The 24,476-nt window shown below is 44.4% G+C and overlaps 1 protein-coding gene across 1 annotated transcript in view; it reads right to left on the bottom strand.

Annotated features, from left to right (window-relative positions):
* Nucleotides 1–6,808: 6,808 nt before the first annotated feature.
* spred1 (sprouty related EVH1 domain containing 1) overlaps nt 6,809–24,476 on the bottom strand; it is a 45,277-nt gene continuing 27,609 nt past the window's right edge. The window contains exons 4-6 of the mRNA XM_080784793.1: nt 21,519–21,565; nt 12,592–12,747; nt 6,809–12,170 (exon numbers count right to left, since the gene is read on the bottom strand). Coding sequence (XP_080640919.1) covers nt 11,472–12,170; nt 12,592–12,747; nt 21,519–21,565 — 902 coding nt within the window. The 3' untranslated portion in view covers nt 6,809–11,471. The remainder of the gene's footprint in view (nt 12,171–12,591; nt 12,748–21,518; nt 21,566–24,476) is intronic.

Here is a 24,476-nt window from a genome sequence, read left to right as displayed (position 1 = left end):
GTAATGATTACTTATGCCTGTTATGGCAGTGGTGTCGTGTAGGAGCCAAAGAGTGCTTAGCTATAGTGGTTGTCACTTGGTTGGTGATGGGTGTGGGCACCGCATTGACGCTCCGTTATTGGTGGGAGCGTCTCTGTGGGTGGCCCTTTGTAGTCAACAAATATTGGGTGTCTGAACCAGCTCACTCCTAAGGCTGTTTGAACTTGGAGGCAGGGTGAGCTGGGAGGATACACTTTGTTGACCGCACAATGCACTTTGGTATAGCTTGATTCATTCACGTCGTTTGCTCACTGTTTGACTGTTATTTATTGGATTCTTTGCACATATTTATTGCATATATATATATTTATTTATTGTATTGTAATATTTTGTGCACTGAGCTATATAAACGTTTTAAACTTTGAGCTTGTTTGGAAATGAATCATTTTATCATTGTTTTGTCGCGCGTCATTACAGTTTGTTTTTAGCTCCCAGGCTTAGCCTGCCGGCATGAGTAATTTATCGGCAAATTATTATCAGCCACAACATTGTCAACAAACCTGTATCTTGTTGGTGTTGGTGTCGGGAAGTTGGCGTGTAGCCTACCTGGTTTCCTACGACGCTTATACAACGGAACGTGCATTGGTGTGCACCACGGCAGTATATGTTGTATTCCGCTATCGTTTGTTTAATCCATTCGTATATCGAGTCCACTCGGCACGTTGCACGCTCGCATAGCGGCTTAGCCCAAACAGCTGTTGCACGCACACACGCGCACACAAACACACACACATTCTATTGTTCCTCTATAGGTGAAGCGGCTTTAGCCTATAGCTCCGGTTGTAGGCTATTGTTTATTGTTTTTCCTGCGTATGAACGGATCGGCCCGCTTTATTTACCCGCTGACCGGGTGGCCCGGGAGTGTCGTCTCTTAATTGAGATATATAGGCCCATCGTTACATGCTGAAGACATAGGGTCTGCTTTGATAGTTTAGATTTTTCAGGAAGTTTAGAGGGGAGCAATAGCTTTCTTTTAATATACTACAGTTACTTTCACACACATGCTACTGTTTAGGGCTGTCACTGTGCAACGTGTATGCTGACCTTTGAGTTGGATAAAGGATTTGATACTTTGATTCATTTAACGCAAATTCGAAATGGAATTAAATTCATCTAGGCCAGGTTCTAGTGCCAGTACAAGTGAACTGAAAAGGCAATCAAAGCCCACTGCCAAAGCATTTTTACACAAAATGGAACAACTTCAAAAGGAACGAAAAGCTAAGGTTAATAAAATTGATGGTCTTGTAAAAGCAATTACTGACCTTATGCAAAACACTGACAATGCAAAAACCGTTCAATTTAATCTTCACACTGTGTCTGCACTGTACAATGAAGCGAGCCATCTGCATGATCTTGTCATCCCATTACTTCCTTTGGAAGAACAAGAGAGACAAAATACTTGGTTTTCGAACATACACAGACGTAAGGTTGTTTTCATTGAAAATGCAAATAAATGGCTCTCAGACATAAATGGCCCACTTCAAAGTGCAGCTCAGTTACAGGAAGTTACTCAGTCACACACACCTCATGTTGTAACATTGAATGAAGTAAATAACGATGATGTTATTTGTGTTACAGAAGGCGGTGAAGATGAGGTGGTATCCTCAGTTGTTGATAACATTGACCCTGATGATAGTATTTCAAATGTTGCAGTTGAAGCATCAAGGGAAAGGAGCATTGCAGGTAGTAAGTGTAGGTCCACTAGTACCACCACCTCAACTACTGCATCTGCACGTGTAATGGCAGAAGCAGACTTGGCAGATCTTCTCGTTCGCCAGAATATGCTCCAGGAGAAACAGGATCTGGAAGAGCAAGAGGCGCAGGTCAGAGCGCAAGAGGCGCAGGTCAGAGAGCAAGCCATGCAGCTCAAAAGAAAGAAAGAGCGGCTAGAGTTGGAGACTGATATAGCAGCATCTGCAGCTAGAATAAGTGTCTTGAAGGTTTCTGGCAGCTCTCGAGTGTCTGGTGCTGCAGCCAGTAGGGCAGATGGGATGAATTCCTACATTGAGAAAAGGAAAGAAAGGTTTCCGTTGTTGGATGCGGATGCTGAGACCTTTGTGCCTGTGTCAGGGAGGCATCCATCTCAGCATACTTTAATACGTGAACCACAGTCACGTTCCCATTTGCTTGACGCTAGGCCTAAGCAGCCAGTATCGCGTCCACCTTTATTGGATTCTCGACCTAATGTGAAGAACATGGGGCTGCAGTCTCACGCTGCAGTATACCAGCCTCAGCCAGGGCCAGAGACGGTTAGGGTGCAACAAAGTGGAGGGTATAACCCTCCAGTACATCCCCAGCCGCAGCTGCAGTCGCACCATCCTGCACCTTTAGCTCGCGCTGCAGTATACCAGCCTCAGCCAAGGCCAGAGACGGTTAGGGTGCAACAAAGTGGAGGGTATAACCCTCAAGTACATTCCCAGCCGCAGCTGCAGTCACACCATCCTGCACCGTTATCGCAAGGCAGCGCCAATCATGGTCAGCTGATCTCTGTTTTGGAGAAACAAAACGAGATAACCTCTTTGCTGGCTGAACAGCAGTCATTGTTCTTTCTCCCGCGCCGTGACATTCAAGCCTTTGACGGTGATCCTTTGGAATACCAAACATTTATGAGAGCCTTTGAGCATTGCATTGAGGAGAAGACTCGCAGCGCCAAGGATTGTTTGTACTTTCTCGAGCAGTATACCAAAGGGAAGCCCAGAGACATGGTTCGGAGCTGTCATCATATGTCTTCCGAAAATGGCTATGCCAAGGCCAAATCCTTATTACAAGAACACTTTGGCAACTCATTGAAGATCACCTCAGCATACATGGACAAGGTCTTCTTGTGGCCAGCGCTAAAGTCTGAGGACGTGAACACGCTTCAATCTTACAGCTTCTTGCTGCGGTCCTGCTTCAACGCTCTGGGAGAGTTTGAATCCACCTATGAGCTGGATGTTCCTGCTAACATGCAGACTGTTATCAGGAAGTTACCCTATAAGCTAAGGGATAAGTGGAGAGATGTCGCTTGCAGTTTGCAGGAGAGGAACCAGCGCAGAGCCACCTTTCGCGACATCGTTGAATTCATCGAATGGCAGGTGAAGATTGCAAGCGACCCCCTGTTCGGAGACTTACAGGATTCTTCCCCGGCAGTATCGAGAACTATCAAATCCCAGTCCTTTTCTAAACCCAGGGGAAGTAGCTTTGCGACCACTGTCGCTACAGTCGAAGGGGACAATGACACTGGATGGAATAGAGAGAGGAGCTCACCTGGAGCTTGCTTGCTTTGTGGAGCAGGTCACACCTTGGACCTGTGTTCTTTATTGGAAAGGAAGACACACATCGATAAGATGTCCTTCTTGAAAGAGAAAGGGGTGTGTTTTGGCTGCATGTGCACTGGGCACCAAAGCAAACAATGTCGCAAACGCCTGGTGTGTAAGGTGTGCGGTATGAAACATCCCAGCATGCTGCATATCTATTCCCAAGACTGGGAAGGTCCTATGCAGGCCAAAGGTGAAGAGAGAACAGCAGATGAAAGTGCTCTGATCTCAGTTCAGTCCAGCGGTCTTACTGGGGCCGGAGATGGTGAGTGCACACTTGCTATAATTCCGGTTCGAGTGAAGTCTAGGAAGGGTCATAAAACAGTGGTCACTTATGCATTTCTTGATCCTGGAAGCTCGGCTACTTTCTGTACAGAAGGGCTAATGAAACGGCTGAACCTCTCAGGACGAAAGTCAGATATTCTCCTACGGACAATGGGTCAGGAGAAGGTGGTGGGCAGTCACATTGTGATGGACTTGGAGGTAGCTGGGCTGGACACAGACTGTTTCTGTGAGCTACCTGAAATATTCACGCAGAAGTGCATGCCTGTCCACCAAGGCAACATTCCTAGGCAGGAAGATCTGCGGAACTGGCCGCACCTTGAGCACATAGACATCACAGCAATCGACTCAGGAGTGGATCTTCTTATTGGCACCAACGTCCCCAAGGCTCTAGAGCCATGGGAGGTGGTCAGAAGTGAGTCTGGTGGTCCTTATGCCATTCGAACCATGTTGGGTTGGACCGTGAATGGTCCTCTTAGGGGTGACTGCACTACTGACACCACTTACACGAGCCATGACGTAACCGTCAATCGGATTGCAGTCGCAAGACTAGACCAGGTGTGGGAGCAGCAGATGAAGGCAGACTTCCCTGAATGTGCTCAGGAGGAACAGCTTGGAATGTCTAGGGAAGACTTGAATTTCATGGAGGCCGTCAATGGCTCAGTTAGGAAGGTTGTTGAGCAGCGTACCCCGGCTCTCAAAAGGAGATTTGACGAGGACTGTTCGTTCCATACGAACCCCGAAAAAGAGGCAGTGTCACTATATCACCAACATCGGGCTCTGTGTGCTAAAGGAGGCTTCCAGGTAACAAAGTGGATTAGCAACAGACATGCTGTGTTCACTGCCCTACCTCCACAGGAAAGAGCGGTGGATGTCAAGGATCTTGACTTGGACAATGACAATTTGCCTGTGGAAAGGGCTCCGGGCGTACACTGGTGTGTCCAGTCGGATGCTTTCGAGTGCAAGATCACACTCAAGGACAAACCTCTGACAAGGAGAGGGATCTTGTCCACCGTTAGCTCCATACACGATCCGTTGGGGTTTCTTGCACCTGTGGTGCTGAGCGCCAAGAGGCTACTTCAACGCCTGTGCAGGGATCAGCTGGGCTGGGATGATGTTTTGCCAGTAAGCACTGTCCGGGAGTGGACAGTCTGGCTGGAGGAGCTTCATCTCATCGAAGAGTTTCGCTTGTGCAGGTGCTTGAAACCTCCCAAGTTTGGAGAAGTCACTTCCGCTCAATCGCATCACTTCGCGGATTCTAGCGAGGACTGGTATGGCACGGTCACATACCTGTTACCGAAATACATCCGGAATGAAACATCAAGGTTCAAGACATTTGTGGCTAATCGTGTCTCCGAGATACTTACAATGTCCAGTCCTTCTCAGTGGAGATACGTTGACACGTTGAGTAATCCAGCGGACTTGGCTTCCAGAGGGACCAGAGTGGAATCCTTCCTGAAGTCCGATGCTTGGGTGGCAGGACCCAAGTTCCTTGTTGAACCTGAAACGGAGTCTGATCTTGCTGGAAAGGTCTCTCTAGATGATCCTGAAGTTAAGATGGTGGCCTCTGTGAATGCGATCCAAGCTGATGAGCAGGCAGACTTGGTCATGCAGTTCAGTACCCACTTCTCGCCCTGGTTCCGCCTGAGAAAGATGGTTGGTTGGTTTCTCAGGTTTAGGAGACTGTTGTTGTATTTGGCTCAGAAAAGGAGGCTTCTCGTCCAGTCTGGTCTGGAGGATGAGAAGGTGCATGAGGAGATGCAGACCATCAGAGTCCAGGCAGCTCAAGCTGCCTGGATAGGCCCATTACTAAAGGGTGTCTTCTTCAAGAAGCAGAGGAGCCATGAAGTCTTACTCGGGGCGCTCATGCTCCGAATCCTCTCTCTTTGTCTCTATTTTGCAGGTGGAGAGTTTATGGAGGAATGGAGATCCTATCGATGGAGAAAATGATGCATTATTCTGAATTAATTTGCATTGACTTTATATTTGTGAATTATTGTAACTTTGCTAAGGCTAATTAAGGGCTCCTACATAATCGATAATAGTTAATTAATGCAAGGCTTAATTAGGGGCCGGAATGTAGGAGCCAAAGAGTGCTTAGCTATAGTGGTTGTCACTTGGTTGGTGATGGGTGTGGGCACCGCATTGACGCTCCGTTATTGGTGGGAGCGTCTCTGTGGGTGGCCCTTTGTAGTCAACAAATATTGGGTGTCTGAACCAGCTCACTCCTAAGGCTGTTTGAACTTGGAGGCAGGGTGAGCTGGGAGGATACACTTTGTTGACCGCACAATGCACTTTGGTATAGCTTGATTCATTCACGTCGTTTGCTCACTGTTTGACTGTTATTTATTGGATTCTTTGCACATATTTATTGCATATATATATATTTATTTATTGTATTGTAATATTTTGTGCACTGAGCTATATAAACGTTTTAAACTTTGAGCTTGTTTGGAAATGAATCATTTTATCATTGTTTTGTCGCGCGTCATTACAGTTTGTTTTTAGCTCCCAGGCTTAGCCTGCCGGCATGAGTAATTTATCGGCAAATTATTATCAGCCACAACATGTCGGATTACATAATTATGTATACATAGGCCAGGGCATTACCTTTAGTCCACCCGACACTGAAACATGTCATCGTTACGTCACCATCGATAACCACCCTGGCATTGGTACATATCTTCATCACGTGATGTGCTCATATGTATGTAATTTCTGAGTTGATTAGTGGTATACTGACTGTGGTTACTCGGGTGGTTTGATGCGTATGTCCCTTTAATCCACCCGACACTGATACATATCATCATTACGTCACCATCATAAACCAATTATACCCTGACATTGGTACATATCTTCATCACGTCATGGGACATGCTTCGTAGCATGACGGAAAACATACCTGCACGGTCTGCTTCCGTATATGTATATGTCCCGTGCCAGCCATATGCTGCTAAGGGACATACGCATTGTAGCACCTGACTAATAACATTACTTGCACGCTCTGCTTGCGCAAGTAATTATTGTGTGTGTGTGTGTGTGTTTGTTGTATACACAGTATATTCCACCACATTTCCTATTATGTTATGTTGTGTTATGTTATCACTTATTTTCTCCAGTTTAAATGTTGTAGTTCACTTGGGGTTTGTCTCTAAAAGACAACACAAAAAACAATGACAACACAACAAGACTAAAACTCACCATTTTATTATGATAATGTTATTTGATATGTCAAATTACAAGTGTATGATGTAACATAAAAACAGTTACAAACATATGTATGCATATTTACATTATATATTTATGAAAAGTAACGAGCTACATCTGTATAAAGAAAATACAACTATGACATGAGTTATTGGACTATAAATTTTACATCATATACTTGGTATTTTCGAACCATGATAGAAATACCTAGACGTATATAAACCAATAGAACCAGAACAAGAGTTGTTAAGTTGTAAGATGGAAACTAAAGCCTGGTTTATACTGTCATATGGCTGTGTCGATCTCTGAAAAAAATAGCCAATGCACAGGCTCACAATGCGCCATCTGGCGTCGCGTTGTGAGCTTGTGGTTCTGCTACTTTTGGCATGCGGCAGCGTCACATGACAGGGTATAAACAAAGCATTAGATGGACGTGAGGCACTTTTTGGAGGTTGTCAGGGTGTGAACAGCTGATGGCACTAAGAAACCCAAAGAAAAGATGCACAGGAAAGAAATATGCACAAGAAAAAAAGAAGAGGAAAAAGGAGAGAGAGAGAAAGAAAACAGGCAGTGTTTACAGAATAGTTAGTACCATTTATACTGCAATTTTCAAAAACACAAATGTCTTCCACTATTTAGAACTAATCACAAATGTTACATCATCAAAGTGTTGTAAGATGAGAAAGCTTACATATATCATCAGTGCACCAAAAGCATTGGAGGATTGAAATATAACCACTCAACTGTTTGTGAAAGGTAACCTTTTTAAAACAATACACTGAAGAGAAACATGTTTATATAGCCTTTTTTCTTTTTTTAATCTACACAATGTCAAGAATGTACACTTGTACGTATGCATTCCCCAAAGATATGCACAATTTCCAAGATTGAAATAAGATAAAAGACTAGCAGCAAAGTGGTTAAAAACTGAAGCCTTACATAATGCAGGTACAAAATAAAAAAATATATTACAGCGGACAGACACGTGTTGCATATATAATACAGTACATGAGAGGAAGTTGCACTGTGCTGGTTAATGCAGAATGAAAAGGTGTTATTTCCGTAATTTGTATAAATGCACGTCCTACATTTTGCTTCTCAGCCAGCAAGTTTTAATCAGGTTCATCAAACCTTGGTTCAGCTTGCAATACACAGTAAAAACCCTCAGTGTTAATTTATGTATTTGTAACTCATACAAATGTAACCAAATGGACCCTTACGGGTACGTTTAGTTACATTTGTACACTCTCACAAGTTGAATTAACTTAGAGGATTTGACTGTTCATGCAGGGCAATCCAATTACAATGGGAGGTTATAACAACAGGCACACCATTCAGTGACGCACACACTGCAGATGCATGCCAACACACACACACACACACACACACACACGCACACACGCGCGCACACACACACACACACACACACACACACACACACACACACACACACACACACACACACACACACACACGATAGCACATACAATTTCATTCACACACTCGCATCACATGCATGCCTTCACACACGTACAAGCACAATGATGTGCACATCAAACATGCACACACACAGCGATCAAACCTGTTAAAACACTCATGGTCATGGTTATAAGCTGTTGCAGAACTAGGTATTGTTTTAACAGTCTTTCATAGCTGATTTTCTCTCTCCACACAATAAAATTAGTGATTGTATCTAGCAGCTTTATATATATCAAACTTTTTTTTTCTTTTGAAATAAGTGGACTGCCACTACTGTACCGTATTAGCACTATCCTTCCTTCCTTTCTTTCACCGTACAAAACTAGAGAGAGACTCTATTAGAAGCTCAATAGCCATTTCCATCAAACGCCCTCTACTTTTCAATGTGAAATAATACTAAAAGGTGACCTATGTACATAATGCTGTCAATTGAAGCTACAGTAGGCCTATATATACTGACAGCAGCGATAAATACAGCTCTATCTTAAAAAAAATTCAGGAAAGGAAAAAACAATAACAACAACTGGGATTATTATCAATATTTAAATATAGTGTTAAGTATTTACAGGTGTTTGAAGTTTGGTACCAGGGGGTGAGATGGGGTGGGGGGTCTACCCTAGAGTGTTAAAGTGTCATGTCCCGTCACTGACTCAGTCTAGAGAGTTCAGTGAGTTTCCCATGTTAAAAAAGGTTGCATAGAAAGTAAAGAGAGCATTGGTGCCAGTGGGCATTACAGAGGTGGACTTTAGGGAATAAATGAGTCTGCCCCCGCCCCTCTGATCCAGTCTTTTACAGAGGTTGAAGTGCCACTGTCTTCCACCAGGGGTGACAGCAGGGGACATGATGTGCATAATCTGTTGGAAGGAGTTACAGCATGATTTATATGTCGTTGTACGATGAGTCGCACTTCGGAGATCGAAACACATTGTGAGCTTGTAGGTTCGCTATTTATGGCGTGCGACTCCGTCGTACGGCAGAATATAAATTAAGCGGTATATGGTAGTAGTGCTAAATTCAATGTCAAAAATTAAAAAGCAACCAATGCCTTTTGTATTTATTTTTTTGCTTAAACACATATCCGTGTTATCGTAGCTAGATTTCCAAAATTAACAGTTAGGGGTTTGGGGATTAATCAAAATTAATATTTAAAATTTTTTAGAATTGTCAAGTCAACGACAGCTATTAATTCCACCAAGGATTATCTATATCTGCAGTGTTATATTGGCTGTGTTCCTTTGGATAGGAAATGGGATTTAACAGTTCACTCTACCTATAACTCTATCGGGGCTTGGAATCACCAAAAAGGGTCTTAATATTAAAGTATTATCTTCATTTGACTGTGAGCAAACGGGTCAACAGTAATGTTAAGATGCTTTTTGGGAAACAGAGCACATTGTTAGGAGTCAAACCACGTCACATGGTAACATTATTTGACATCGCTCGCCAGTGCATACGAAGACCTATGCACGCACACAATAGCTGTATGCTTTGTCAATAGCAAAAAGTATTCAACGTTGAAAACTACACACCCATTCATTCAGGACTTGGTTAATGGTCACGTGACACATGCCAGGAGTTCCTGTGGACCAGCTGTCAGGAATAGACTCTATGATAGCATTATAAGCAATACTACATTACATAATCAAGAACAAAGCTTTACAAGAGACAAACATACAGTACTTCCTGTAAATTTGGAGAGGGTGCTGTAACCAAAGCTTGTAGACCAGTGCTTTCAAGGTGGGTTTATTTCATGCCAAATTAGGAGTTCAAGTGGTCAATTTTATTTACAGTCTATTAGTCTAATCCTAAAAACCTCAGGATTTTCTTCAAAGATTCGTCTAATTTAAGTGCCTCATCATTTCACCAAGGACCACTCAAAACCCATTATTCACCAAAAACAAAACTTGCTGGTTGAGCAAAATTTCAGCTTCAGGTTCATAATATAAAAATAAAAATCACAACAATGGAACAAAAACACCAGGTTCACTATTAAGCCAACAAACGGGGCCAAAAACTGAAATCTGCTAAAGTAAATGATATTGTGGTGTATTGGTCTCAATTATGAGGTTTCTAATACTAGTTGTTGATGTGGAAACACTATGCTATTTTTGGGCTGTGGGGCAGGGGATTGAGGATGGTGCAGTAGGTCGTTACCATTTTCCCTTCTAGTCATGGCATCAATCCCTTTCTGTTGGAATGCAATCACATGGTCCAAATCACCTCAGAAAGACCAGGAAGTCATTCTATTATCTAAATGAATGTCAAGAGCTATGCCGTACCTTCAGCGTACCGTACCTTAAAAAAAACAAGCTGTGATGTTCTCTTTGTGTTAACATTCGATGTAAAAGAAAGCAAGGAAACACATAGCTATACATCCACCACAGCAACATCTCTCAAATGTTAAATTACACTAAATATGGTATATGTACCACTAGATTTTGAGAGGGTTACCTTTTAAGAGGGAGGGTTGGGGTACAATTTCTAGTGCACTTTCTCCGTCTAATAATTACATTGTCAGCAAATGCTTGAGCCGTGAAGGAAAGGCCACTGTTACCCGACTGCAAATTCACCAAAAAAAAGCAAGAACATATCCCTTTTAGCATACTCAAACAGCAAGTATTTTTTTTTCTTTACGCATAATAAATTTGTTTTCTTTTTTTGTCATTTAGGTTCCGCTCTCTGTACAAAAGACAATTTTCCTTCATAAAGTTACAAGTTACTTGTAGCAGAGTCCTGACATTTGTGGCCTGGTTTTGTCTATGAATGAGTGAATGTTAGACGTGTGTGTGTGTGTGTGTGTGTGTGTGTGTGTGTGTGTGTGTGTGTGTGTGTGTGTGTGTGTGTGTGTGCGTGTATACAGTATTGGTGTGTTTTAGTAATATCTCCAAGTCTGTTAATCTCAACACCTCCTCCTCAGGTTAAGCTCCTGAACGTAGCTTGATGCTCAGAGCTCCCGCAAAGCATATTGGTTTGTCCTCCGCTGCTGCTTGTCGGCGACAAACGCAAACTGAAATCTCCAAAAGCCCTCAGAGCTGGGGATCAACAACGTGTCACCCCCGTCTGAGAGGGGGAATGAAAACAAGGATGTCGGCTTATTATTTCCGCTTTTATCCACTTCCTGTGTGTTAGCTAGCTTTGTGGGTGTCCCAGTGTCTCGGGTTGGACGGGTCACCCCGCTGCCTTGTGCTTTCCCCCGCAACAGCGGCAGGCCTCGCCACAGTGGTGGCAGGCGCGCAGCGGCAGGTAGCAGCACATGCACGGCGCGATGAACGACAGCGCCACCAGGGCCAGCCAGCGCAGGCAGAATTGCTCGTCGGATGTGTCGCACGAGCACGGGTCCGAGAAGTCGCCCTCAGAGTCGGACATGCAGTGATAGAGCATGCTCTCGGCGCACAGCATGCAGCTGACTTTGTAGATGCACTGCTTGATGGGGTCGGGGGCGTCCTGGCACTGCCCCCGCCGGTTGTCCTCGTGGTTGAACATCTCTGTGCAGTAGATGCAGCGCGAGCGCTCTCCATCTTCCCTCCGCCGCCGGCCCTTCTTGGACTTGAGCAGGGGCGAGGGCTGGGTCTTGATGGACGTGTCCTTGCCCAAGCCCAACCCCATGCCCGTCCCCATGCCCATGCCCGGGCCAGAGTGTAGCTCCCCACCGGGGCCTTCAGGGAAGAGGTACTCACACTTCTTACTGTCCAGTTTGTGGAAGGCAGTGGGGAAGTCAGGGTCCTCGCGCTCTGTCTCTTGTTTCCACATGACAGGGTGACGGTAATCCTCATAGCCACGGATGAGCACGTCCTTGCGCGGATTAATCCGAACGATCTCCTCCTCGTCCATGTGGAAACTGACGTGACGACTCGATTTGAAGGACACCTGCGGGAATATTAATAAGAATAGAATATATTCAGAATCAGGCCAATTACTACAACAGACTTGTGTTAAAGAGTCACCATGGAACATGATAAAAAGCCTATGCACAATCTGTTGTTAGTGTTACATTAATTACATTTCTGCATGACCTTGGTTCAAAACACTCATCTCTATGATCACAGTCCTCCCCATGTCTCTTTTAGCACAATACTAGTTGCTGTGTAGTAGTAGATGATACATTTTTAGTACCACAAAAACAAAGAAATCTGCCAAGATCAGCATTAAAGATTCAGGCTGTCAAAAATGTTTCGTCAATTAAACTATTCCTACCACCTATCTAACATTTTGCGACACTCAATGTAGCCGTTATATAAATACATCTCACACAGATAGGGTCAGTTATGTCAGGTAGGGAAGCGCTGACCTGTGGGGGCAGATAGCGGCGGTTACTGGAGGGAAACTCGTCAAATGGCTGGGCGCGGACGTAGCATCCCCGGAACGGCTCAGTGGAGACGACATTGCTCAAGGGCGAGAACGGCTCCTTCATGGGGGTACAGATGGAGGGAGGCTCCTCGCATACCTGAAAGAAACGCAGGGTTAAACACTGTCATGATGTAAATGCAACTGAAGGAGAACAGTGTAGCATAGCTATGTACTTTTCTTAATTTAATTTGAGCATTTTCTCATTGTAAAGAACATCCTATATCCACTTTGCATTGATGAGTGACTTGCGCACTAATCCCAAATTCCCAAACAGTGGGTCGAGACCCATTTGTGGGGTACAGACCAATTGTAATGGGCCATGTTTCCGCGCAAACGAAATGAAAGCCTGGGTATCGAGGCTATGGGCCATGACTCGGGTAAAAATCCCATTTTCTTTTCCTACATTTAATTTATTTTTTATTTTTATTTTCAAAAAACATTTTCGTTTTAAATAAAATAAAAAATAAATAAGGCATTTTATGAATGTTAAACAAATGAACAAATAAATCCCATGAATTAAAAAAAAAAAAAAAACAGTAATGGGCAAACTGGTCTAGTATCTCTTTTGGGTCTTGGAACTGAAACCACTGCAGCGGAATCAGTGCCTCCTTTGGTCTCATCAACTGGTGTTTGACTGTGGTGAAATTAGTTTTCTTTACAGGCAAATAAAGACTGTGTTCAATTATGCTGAGATTTCAGACGTCTACTCATGTCATTACCACACTGTGATTCTGACTCAGGGTGAGTGGGTGAGATGTTCCACATCTTACCACCAGGGGGGGCCCTGCACCTACGTATTAACAGCCACCTCATGGTGCTGTGTGGCGATGACTCAAGGCCCTTCTGTTGAGAACTCACAGTTCCTATCAGCCTCGCATGCGTTCCTACAAGCATTTTTATTGGTGCAAAACCTACAGACATGGAGAGCCTGATAAACACAGAGGCACTTGTAACCCAGAGCCATGCGCACAAGAAGAAAAAAAAGCTGGACTCTGGGCCTTTGCAAGGGAGAATTCCCTCGACTTTACGCCCGGCCTAACTTCACCGTAACAAGAGGGAAGATTGTTGTTGTTGTCATCAATCCAGATGAGATGACTATAAATAACACTTGCTGGATGCTGCATTTTTGTTATGTTTTCTCAATATTAAACGTGGCTGGCAACCGACAATAAACCAGGCTAATGACCACCACAACATAACGTGAATTTAGATCTGTTCAACGGGATTAGAAGCGAAACAATAACAACATTTTGAAACAGGCAAGAGGCCACAGAAAATTACAGATCACGTGAGCATAATGTTGATCATGTGTGCCGAGAGGAGAAAGAGGCAGATGGTCAGTCCTTACAGTCCTGAACAATAACACATCCACACGTTGTAAACTGGAAATTTCGGCAAATGAATCAGTATAAACCAAGCTTTATTGGAGACTCGGACATTCGTTGTGTCCGGCAGCACAGTTTTAGCAGTGAGAACAGTCCAAACAACAATGTCACTAAGGCTTACTTAATTTCAAGATCTTTCTATTTCTGCACTTTTTTCTGACAGTAGTGTTTAACACTTTGGCCCTATGGCCTTCCTGCTATACGGGCTCAGACGTCCTCAGTGCGCACTGCGCAGCACATTCCAGCACTCACATGAGCGTGGTGCTTCCATCTGCACAGCTGACAGCTTGTTCACGCACAATCGCAAGACAGTTTAATTGCATGAGACCAAGCAGGGTTCAAGGGTCCACTGAATAAAGTTAATTCGCATCTAATAGTGTAATAGATCGAATAGGAAATACTTTTTATTTTTATTTTTGTATAAAATGTATGACAGTTTATAAGACAAAAGCTATTTTTGAACCCCCTCACTCAAAGGTGCCCACAGGTCTGTGCATACGAGTGGATGCGCTCACATGTACACAAAACCATACCGTCCGTATCCGGATTACAACACAGACTACACAGTGTGGTCCCTGCACACTTTGTCCCTCTCCTCCCCACGCACGCGCACACGCACGCACACACACACACACGCACACACACACACACACACACACACACACACACACACACACACACACACACACACACACACACACACACACACACACACACACACACACACACACACACACACACACACACACACACAGTAAAATCATCAGTGCTAACATAACTCTGAGAATGGATCAATTTGGCAACATTTGTAGTCTATCAGAGTTAAGTTTACAGTCCTTCTCTTTCTTTCTCTCTCTCTCTCTGTGCGCATGAGTGCGTGCGTGCGTGCGTGCACATGTGGAGGAGGCTGCTGGCTCTGGTTAGCCAGTGCTGTGTGTAAAGTAGCCCACGCCAGTGTTTTAACGCACAGCGGAAATCTGGTTGACTCCCAGCTGCTGCTACAGTAATTACTGTCCTGTGGTTGCTAAGAGATGCTTCCTTTGACTCCCCCCTCTCTCTCTTTCTCTTCTTTCCTTTTTTCCCCTCTCTCTCTCTCTCTCTTCTCCGTCACTCATTCACCCCAATAGTTAACACACACACATGTGTGTTTGAGAGATGCGTGCGTGCTCATGTACACGCATGTGCCTGTGTGTGCGTGCTTGACTCTGCTTACTCACATACCAAATGTGTGTGACATGCATCCAGCATCTAAAGGGGAATGTGAGCAGCGGGAGACAGTCAGGGGAAAAGGAGAAAAAGAACAGAACAGGAAAACATTAATGTGTGTGTACGTGTGTGCATGTGCATGTGTGTGAGAGAGAGAGAGAGAGAGAGAGAGAGAGAGAGAGAGAGAGCGGCCAAAGAGTCTGCAGAGGGAATGTCATAAACCAGCTCCAGCTGGAGAAATGCAGCCCAGAACTTAAAAAGCCAGATGACAGCTGTGTGTGTGTGTGTGTGTGTGTGTGTGTGTGTGTGTGTGTGTGTGTGTGTGTGTGTGTGTGTGTGCGTGCGTGCGTGCGTGCGTGCGAGAGATGGGGGAGAGGTGAAATGGGAAACAGACTTGGGCTTCCTTTTAAAGCGCTTTCCTAAGCCCCACCATTCAAAGGCATGCGTGGGGGCCAATCTGGATCTGATCTGACCCCAGAGATGTGGCCGAGTGAGGGAGGAGGAAGAGGAGGAGGAACGGGTGGAGGTGGGGAGGGGTGGGAGGCAGCCAGGGGCAACCTGGCTCAGGACCAACATCATGGTTCCACACGCTTCCGCCCTCACAGGCGCAGGGGCTCAGGACAGGGGAAGTTGGGGGTAGAGGCACCACACACTGAAAACCCATTGAGCACACGTACAGTAGGAGCGTGCATTTGTGTGCATGAATGTGTGTCAAGAATATAAGAGAGAGAGAGAGAGAGAGAGAGAGAGAGAGAGAGAGAAAGTCTTATGCGAGGTGTGCTCAGCATTGCCGTTTAAAAACTCTAAACTGGGGTTTATGTGAACCATGATGTGTTTCTCCACGCTACAAATAGGCCGTGGCTTAATGAGGCTAATCATAAGTAGTGTTTATCTCTGGGCCTTGTTAACTCAAGACTAGGAAGTGTAGCCAAGTTCCAGGCTACTCCCCAACCCAGTAAATATGCCTTCAACCACCCTTCCTGGCTCCAAGGTACTTTATGGAGCTCTGTCAAGTTGCACCAAACCAGTATGATGTTAAGGGCCCACAGTATGCCTTTGAGCCAGGCTGTAAATGTCAACTGGCAACCAACCTCTGTGTACTAAACCGATAATAGAACACTTCCTACCGATGCTAAATTGGATGAGGACGTTTTTCTTGTGGTGTTCTAAAATGTGTTTGGCTTTGTACTGAGAGGAGGACTGTGGCTGTGAAACATCTTTTCTGGCACTGGGTCATCAGAACTGAGTCGTGTATGTGGCTTGGTGTTGTGCAACCACTTGTTTTTCTCTCTGTGTGTGTGTGTGTGTGTGTGTGTGTGTGTGTGTGTGTGTGTGTGTGTGTGTGTGTGTGTATGTGCGCGTGTTTGTGTGTATGTGCGCATGTTTGTGTGTGTGTGTGTGTGTGTGTGTGTGAGAGGTGTTTGAGTGAGAGGAAGAAATGTGGTCTACTGGTGGAGGACAAGCAAGTGGGCGCTGAGCCTTGCTTGGCAGGATGTGGGTTGATAAGATGGACCTATACACACACACCCACACACACACACGCACGCACACACACACGCACGCACGCACGCACGCACGCACGCACGCACAGATGTTAATAGTATTTAATTTTTCCTTTCCATTTTTCAATTTCTGTTTTCATGAGGATTTCGTTTTGTTTCGTTTTTGAGTAGTTTTAAATTTTAGTTTTCATCAGTTTTAGAGTTATTTCTTTATTGTAAAATGCATTAGTCATGATTGAACAAGGTCAGACAAATAGCAAAAATGGCAAGTCTCACATTGTGAGCTACTGAGCTTGGAGATTTGCTATTTTTGCTTCCTTTGAAGATATTGAAGACTAAAACTAACTACATTTTCATTAGGATTTTAAGTTTTATTTAGTTTTGTAGTTGTACACACAATACAGATTCACTTTGTTATTATTTGTGGTAAAGCCTCATTTTCTTTTTATTCCGTTTTTTTGAGTGGTGCAACCACTCCTACAACCAGCAATGTCCCTGTTCACCTGTGTATGTATTAATGAGTATGACTGAGTACCAGTAGGGGCGCTGTTTGCCAGAAACAGAGAGATAGTATTAGTGCTGCACTGTTGCCTGGTAATGAGAGAGAGAGAGAGGAGGGGGGGGAGAGAGGGGAGTTGCACCACTCGGTTCACACTGGTGTGATTTTTTATTTACTTAACTATAATAACCCTGAGACACACACACACACACACACACACACACACACACGAGCGTGTGTGCTCACACACACACACACACACACACACACACACACACACACACACACACACACACACACACACACACACACACACACACACACACACACAGCAAATAAGTATGCTGAACAATACAACAAGGCCATCACAAATCCCAGGGGATCTGTGTAGACCAGGAGATTTAAGATGTCCCAGTCTAATCATGGAACTAAACAAGGCTTAATGGCAACCTCCCATGTTGATGTGACACTGTCCGCTAGACAAGGTCAAAGCCGCCTACGGCGTAGCGCTGCCTTCCGAGACGCCATCGATATCAATTAACCTATTTAGACCTGACAACAGATTCTACAAATGTCTTCTAAATCATGACAGTTTGCTGGAATAACCTATGTTTCTATTACGCTGGTTCTTAAAATAGGCCTATTTCCTGTCAAAGACCCCAAAATTATATGTAACCAATATGGGCCACCGTGCCCCATCTGAAAATATGTTGTTCCAGGGACCCTCAGAACCAAATATTTGAGTTAAAAAGGTTTTCTGTGAAAGAGTATATAATATATATTCCAAGATTTGCGCCACATTTTCACGATTTAAAAATAAATACAATCTAAAGTATTATGTTATAGCTACAGTATAACATAATGCTTAAAACACCAAAATGGGTTCTCGTCCCGAAAGGGTTAAATAAGACCTGAACACGAGAACGGCGGTGACTTTTCAATGTCACACGATGACATCGGTACCAAACCGAGGGCAATCCGTTGGATGGTGCAAGTGGTGGAAGTGAGGCAGATAATGTCACGCACCTCGCATGGTGGCATTTAACACCAGCCATGTGCAGGTTCCCTGCCTGGCGCTCTGCTGCGAGAGAAAAGTCACTTACACGTTCATTTCTTCCTTTCTCTGTAGCCCAGGTCTCCGACCGCAACATTCGGATGCCAAATCACCATGGCGACACCCTCGGTGGCTCACTCACTGAACCTCCTGAACACCCCCCCCCCCATTCCATCCATCCCTTCCCTCTACATAGACGCCCCCCCCCCCCTCCCCCCTGCTGCCTAGCAACAGTGGTGCCACTGGATTTCCTGTATGTTCAGGCTCCTTAACAACTTTAATCCTGGCATCTATATTTTAGGGAATAAAAAAAAAAAAAGTAAATTATTTCACCCCCCCCCCCCCCCCCCCCCACACTGAGCTTAAATCGTCTCTTTTCACATTATTATAGAGAGGGTTATAGAGAAACTTAGGGTACATTACAGGAACACAACTCTCTTCCTCCCTGACCTTTGAACTCTGAGTCCACACAGTGAATGAAGTCATACACGAGAGGAGTCAAAGTCAAAGACGGGTCCTCACCTTAAGCCTGAATGCCCCTTTATGGGATAGGCGGCCATTATAGTGTGTTGTCCGCAATACGAATGGTCTGATCGAGCATGTAGGACATTTGCAACATACTGTGAGCCTGTGTTACAAGAGCTTGTCCTTTCAAATCTGTCTTTTCACCTATTTCACAATCTAACGTGGAGCAGGTGAGTGGCATTCCTGTAACATGCCTCATATCTAAAACAAATGAACATGGGTGTGTAGGACTGAGTTATATACCTGCATGCCTTTCTCTTGCACTGCATTCTTATCCACACACCTCAACAGTTAACACAGCACCAGAGGCCACGGCGTGTTGCTTCAACAAAGGGAACAAAGACATACACTTCCTTCATCAGCTGACCGACATAGCACACCTCAGACACAGAGCTCAGGACTCTCAACAAAGCAGGTTTGAATAACACAAGCTCGACCATACTACGCCACACGTTGCCACGCCAGAACAGAAACAAATTTAAGGAACAAAATATGGCACCCGAGGCACTAGTTATTGTTCCGACTTCAGTTCTGACAGAGTGACAGCTCGCTGGATAGATTGATATGGACAGCTAAGCCTGCAAGAGCACATTTGTTGGCCAACACCCAGCTTCACATCAGGTTCTAGCTGGCCCTGGTTAAACACCTGTAAATCCCAAGAACAACCATTGGAAAACAAAAGGCTGCATGGTTGCTGGGGCCTAGTTGGGGGCAAAGCTCTGAGACATACAGTTCTGGTTCAAGCACTGGCCTGCCTCTAGTTAACAACTTGAACCCTAACATCCCTAGTCTGGGCATGTCATAATACGTGAAAATTCTGTGAAAATAGGTGAACATTTGGTGACAATAGCCAATCTGGAAGCTCACAACACTGTGAGCTTGTAGATCGGCTATTCCAGCAAAGAGATTAGGGGCTCTATTTTACCCTGGTATGAGGAAAACAATATTTGGAGATGAATGCTGGGGTATAGTTCCAGCAAGAACTTCAAGCCACTTTCACCCCTGGTCCTAACATGGTCTTAAATGACAGACTCACTATTTAGAAAGCGCATTATTACACACCATCTTAATTCAACACAACTCTCAAGTTCAACATGGCGGATCACATTTCTGAGAGACACTGAAGTTGAAAGAATGATGATTGATCTGGGCCATAGTACACATATTCATTATGATTGCATAGGGTGAGTGTCCATGAGTTGCCATCAGCCATTTGCCATGCTGGGAGGTAGCCTAAGCCTACCACTTAAGCTATTAATGAGAAATAAAAACCAAAAGTATCCGCTGGCTGCTAGTATGCGTCTCCAAAGACAATTGATATGATAAGATATCACGGATGTGTCTTGGACATAAATGAGTAGACAATAGACATTGCTGAAGCAAGGTGAAATTCTTTGCCTGTCTCAAATGCCAGATTCCCTTGATTCCAGAAATCATTATATATTATCACTTTATTAACACAATTCATGCCAACCTCGAGAAATGTTAAAAGAGTATTAATCCAGAATTAATAATATAATTTTTACCGTATTTTAGCTTCCCGTCGCTAGGCAACGCTGGCTTCCATGGTGTGATGTCATCAAAATCCAAAAGGGAGGTGAGGGATGATGTTAGGAGCTTAATAAAACATTATCGCTACCTTCCGGTTAGCAATATCAGTGTTTCTATCGCTAAATGATGGTCCCGACACGGACCGATTACTACTTTTGGTTCATGGGGGCAAATTACGGGGTCTTCTTCACAGCCTTTTAAGTGCATTCTGTTGGCACTGGCTCCAGACTCCAGGCACTGGCGGCGGCATGTAGTCTACTAGTCGGTTAGGTTGCTAGATGGTCGCACACTTTCACTTTTCCTCAGCAGACAATTGTTGGCATCTCCTCCAACTTCCATAATCAATCATTTAAGTGCTCAAGTGCAATTAACTCTTCTTAATGGTAATGGGAGAAAACACTCTTTGGTCTAATTTATGTTATGCCCAAAAAGCACCCATGATGACACATATTGAGGTGGACAACGTTTCAACCCCACGTGAGTCTTCATCAGGTCTTTACAACAATGAAGACATTTAACATCAGGGTGAACATGGCCAAATAATAACAAATAGCCAAACTAGCTACCAGGAGGCAGGCTAACATGCTCTGGTCCGGAGATAGCTATCCTGCAACAAAACAAAAACGTAGACCGCGACTTGCGAACTAAACTCTGTGTCCCACAGAAGTTGTCTTTCTGTGTTGACAGTGACACAGCTGTGAGGATTCCCTGACCAATCAGTAGTCACAAGCTATATACACGTCACCATGTAGTCTCCATTCAGCTCTATGAGAACCCTGACGGAATGGGGCGGGATTTTGTATCTCTTACCCCCCCAGAGTACTCAAAGGACCAGGTGCTTGTATATGGAAACGACTGCAAACGCAGGTAGAGTCGTGAAGTGCCGTATTGATACTATGATATGGATATGATATGGAAACCTGGCTTAAATAGGTCCCTTGGTGTGAAGGGAGAAAATAAAGGTGCCAAGGATGAACGTCTGGAGGTTTAAGTGATGAAAACAGCATGCGGTGAGACACCAGAGACAGTTGAGGTGTCCCATCTGGGATTATCAATACTAAAGTGCTATCCATGTAACAATGAAGCTTATAACTGTAATGAAGATTCTAGATGGACTCTGTTTGTAATCCCTGGACATCCACTCACCTGTAGGCCATCCTCAGGAGCATCCGTTTCCCCGAATGATGGACAACCTGTAAGGGAAAAGGAGGAGATTAGAGGACGCCTCAATCCCAACACTATCACCATGCACGCATACTCACTCACAGAAGTAACAGCTACAGCATCTTAACAGCACCCTCTGTTTGTCCCAAATCATCATTGAACCATCCAGACCTTCAGTCTGACTACAGAATTATTGACACATATCCATGGTGCACATAATTATGTTAATTATTACAGAGGTGATTCAATTTGATGCCCTAATTTTAAATTTAATCTAGCAAAACCAGCATATGGAACAAAATCATTTTTTAATCACTCCCCCATAGCCTTCCACAAAATTAATTTGTTGTGAAAAGGAATTCAAAAAATAAATACATTAAAAGCACAGAGCTTTGGGGCCTAGGAGGTATCATGAGAGTATGGAAATTCAAAGTACAGCTGAATATCGCCTTGAAGCTGAAACTCATCGCTAGAGGGCAAAACATCTCACTACTAATCTTGTTCTGTAGCTAAACTCTATCCTGCCTAGTGCCTGTCCACCTTTCCTTATTTGAGTACCGTTGCATACAAACAAAAAGAAAAGAAAAAAAAACGTTTTTATTGAAAACCTCACGAAAGCGTTTCTATTTGGACGTACGGCAGCCTGCCCTTCCCTCTGAGCATGTTTGAGCACAGCGTGCCGACAGACTCGGTGTCATAAACGCTGATTCTTGTCAAGCGAGAATAGAGCAGGACTTCTGCTTTCCTCTGACTGCAGCCCTAATGGGGAAATGAAAGCTGCTTTGTGTCAGTGAGGCACACACACTGTAAAATCCTCAGTGCCCATTTAACTCCAAGAGTCAACAAATGGAGCTAAGTGGACCCGTAGGGGTCCATTTGGCTCCATTTGTTCACTCTCAGATTTTACTGTGTAGAAGAGCCTAATGAAATATGCATGCCTGGGATAGTGCAACTCTGACCCAGGCTAAAACGCCATGAGCCCCCACCCCTGTCCAAAACACCTCATCTACAGACACTGGAGCCAGAGCTAATATGCCACTTGATTTGGCTAACCATGTTACCGTCTTTTTTTCTCTCTTTCCTTTTTCCCCCCCATCATCAGTCACAATGAGCCAACAAAATATCTAAAAACAATGGTTTAGCATCCAAAAGAAATACATTTTTATCATTAAATACAATTTAATTAAATTTACAATTTCATCATTAAACATTCATGTTTTCTTTGTGAAAGCAAGTGAAGGAACGGCAAAAAATGGCCACCACGTATGTGCGATGTGACCCGCCTAGCAACTTGACCTACATGGAGCAGCAGATTCAATGTGTTTGAAAAGACGCCGCAGAATTACTGACCGGAAGTGGAGAAAACGAAGATCTTGGCAACGGCGTGGAAAACAAGCATTAAGTCATTTCCACCGGGGATGAAGGGGAAACTGTGTGTACCTGGGGCATCAAGAGCTTCTTTTTAAGTCTCAAGTTCACTTAATTAGAATCACTGAGGCCTTATTTAACCACTTAAACCCTCTAGACTTGTCTGAGTTGGCTCTGTACTTGGACGGCTTTTTTCCGTCTACACCAAATCTCACCGGCCAAAATAGCCTATCTACGACCTCATTGAGCTTGTGGATCTGCTATTTTTGGCTAATGTTGCCCCAGAGCATGCATGCATGCGTCCGTCCGTCCGTCCATCTGTCTGTCTGTCATAGGGCGATGCAGTGTGCACCACAGGGATAATATCACGGGGCAATTTGCGTCTCATGATGTCGCACAACAAAAACAACAGATCTATAAGCTCACTACGCATTGCACTGTGGTGCGTTGTCAGCGTGGGGCTATTTTCAGTGTGCGACACTGACACGCAACTAAGTAGCCTACAAATGAAATCACCCTTTAAACGTGGTCTGTCCATCAGTATGTCCGTCAGTCTTCCAATCACATGGAGAGTGGTATAGGTGGGTTTACGTGTGTGCGTGCATGCGTGCGTGTGTGTGTGCGTGAGTGCGTGAGTGTGTGTGAGAGACAGAGACTCTATCAGTGCTGGACCACAGAGCTGCCAGAGCCATGTGCCTGCGTTGCCATGGCAACAGAGGACGGCAAGGCTGATACACTCACATGCATGTGCATGCACACGTATAGACACACATGTGCGCGTGCAAGCACACACGCACGCACGCACATCCACACACACACACACACAGAGCAGTCGGGCAGCAGAGCGATGCAACAGGAATACAGAGGAACCTGCCTGCACGGTGAAGAGGTATTACACAACACTGGCAGAATACAGAGGAAGCCAGGAGAGAGAAAAGAGAGTGAGAGAGAGAGAGAGAGAGAGAGAGAGAGAGAGAGAGAGAGAGAGAGAGAGAGAGAGAGAGAGAGAGAGAGAGAGAAGAGTGAGTGAGTGAGTGAGTGAGTGAGTGAGTGAGTGAGTGAGTGAGTGAGTGAGTGAGTGAGTGAGTGAGTGAGTGAGTGAGAGAGAGAGAGAGAGAGAGAGGGGGGGGGGGGAAACTCTACACAGCCTGGCCACAGTTGAAACTAACAAGCGAGAGGCTGCAGATAGAACATTTAAAAGATCCATGGGTATTAGTTAAATCATCAATTCAGCAGTACTAGAAGACCTGAGGCCGATTCTACAAATCCCTTCTAAATCAGTAGTTCTCGCACTTCTAAAAATGTTCAAAAGTAGCAGATGTACAAGTAAGCTCGCAGTGTGAGCGTATATGTCTGCTATTTTTGCACAGCCAACGCAAAAATCAAAAATGACACAGATGCTTTCCCAGCTGTAATGGGTTCATCAGACAGGTTATCCTGTAATGTTGACATCAGTATAAAAAGAGCAGTGATTATCAACCTTTTGAAATTCAAGGACAACCAGTTTGCTATGCATTAGGCCAAGGACCCTCATTTGATATTTTTATCCAATCTACACTGTTTACCTGGAGA

This window comes from Protomyctophum bolini, assembly GCF_963924005.1.
Source record: "Protomyctophum bolini genome assembly, chromosome: 15".
Taxonomy (NCBI): Eukaryota; Metazoa; Chordata; class Actinopteri; order Myctophiformes; family Myctophidae; genus Protomyctophum; species Protomyctophum bolini.
Note: the sequence above shows the minus strand (reverse complement) of the source record. Positions and strands in the feature narration are given on the sequence as shown.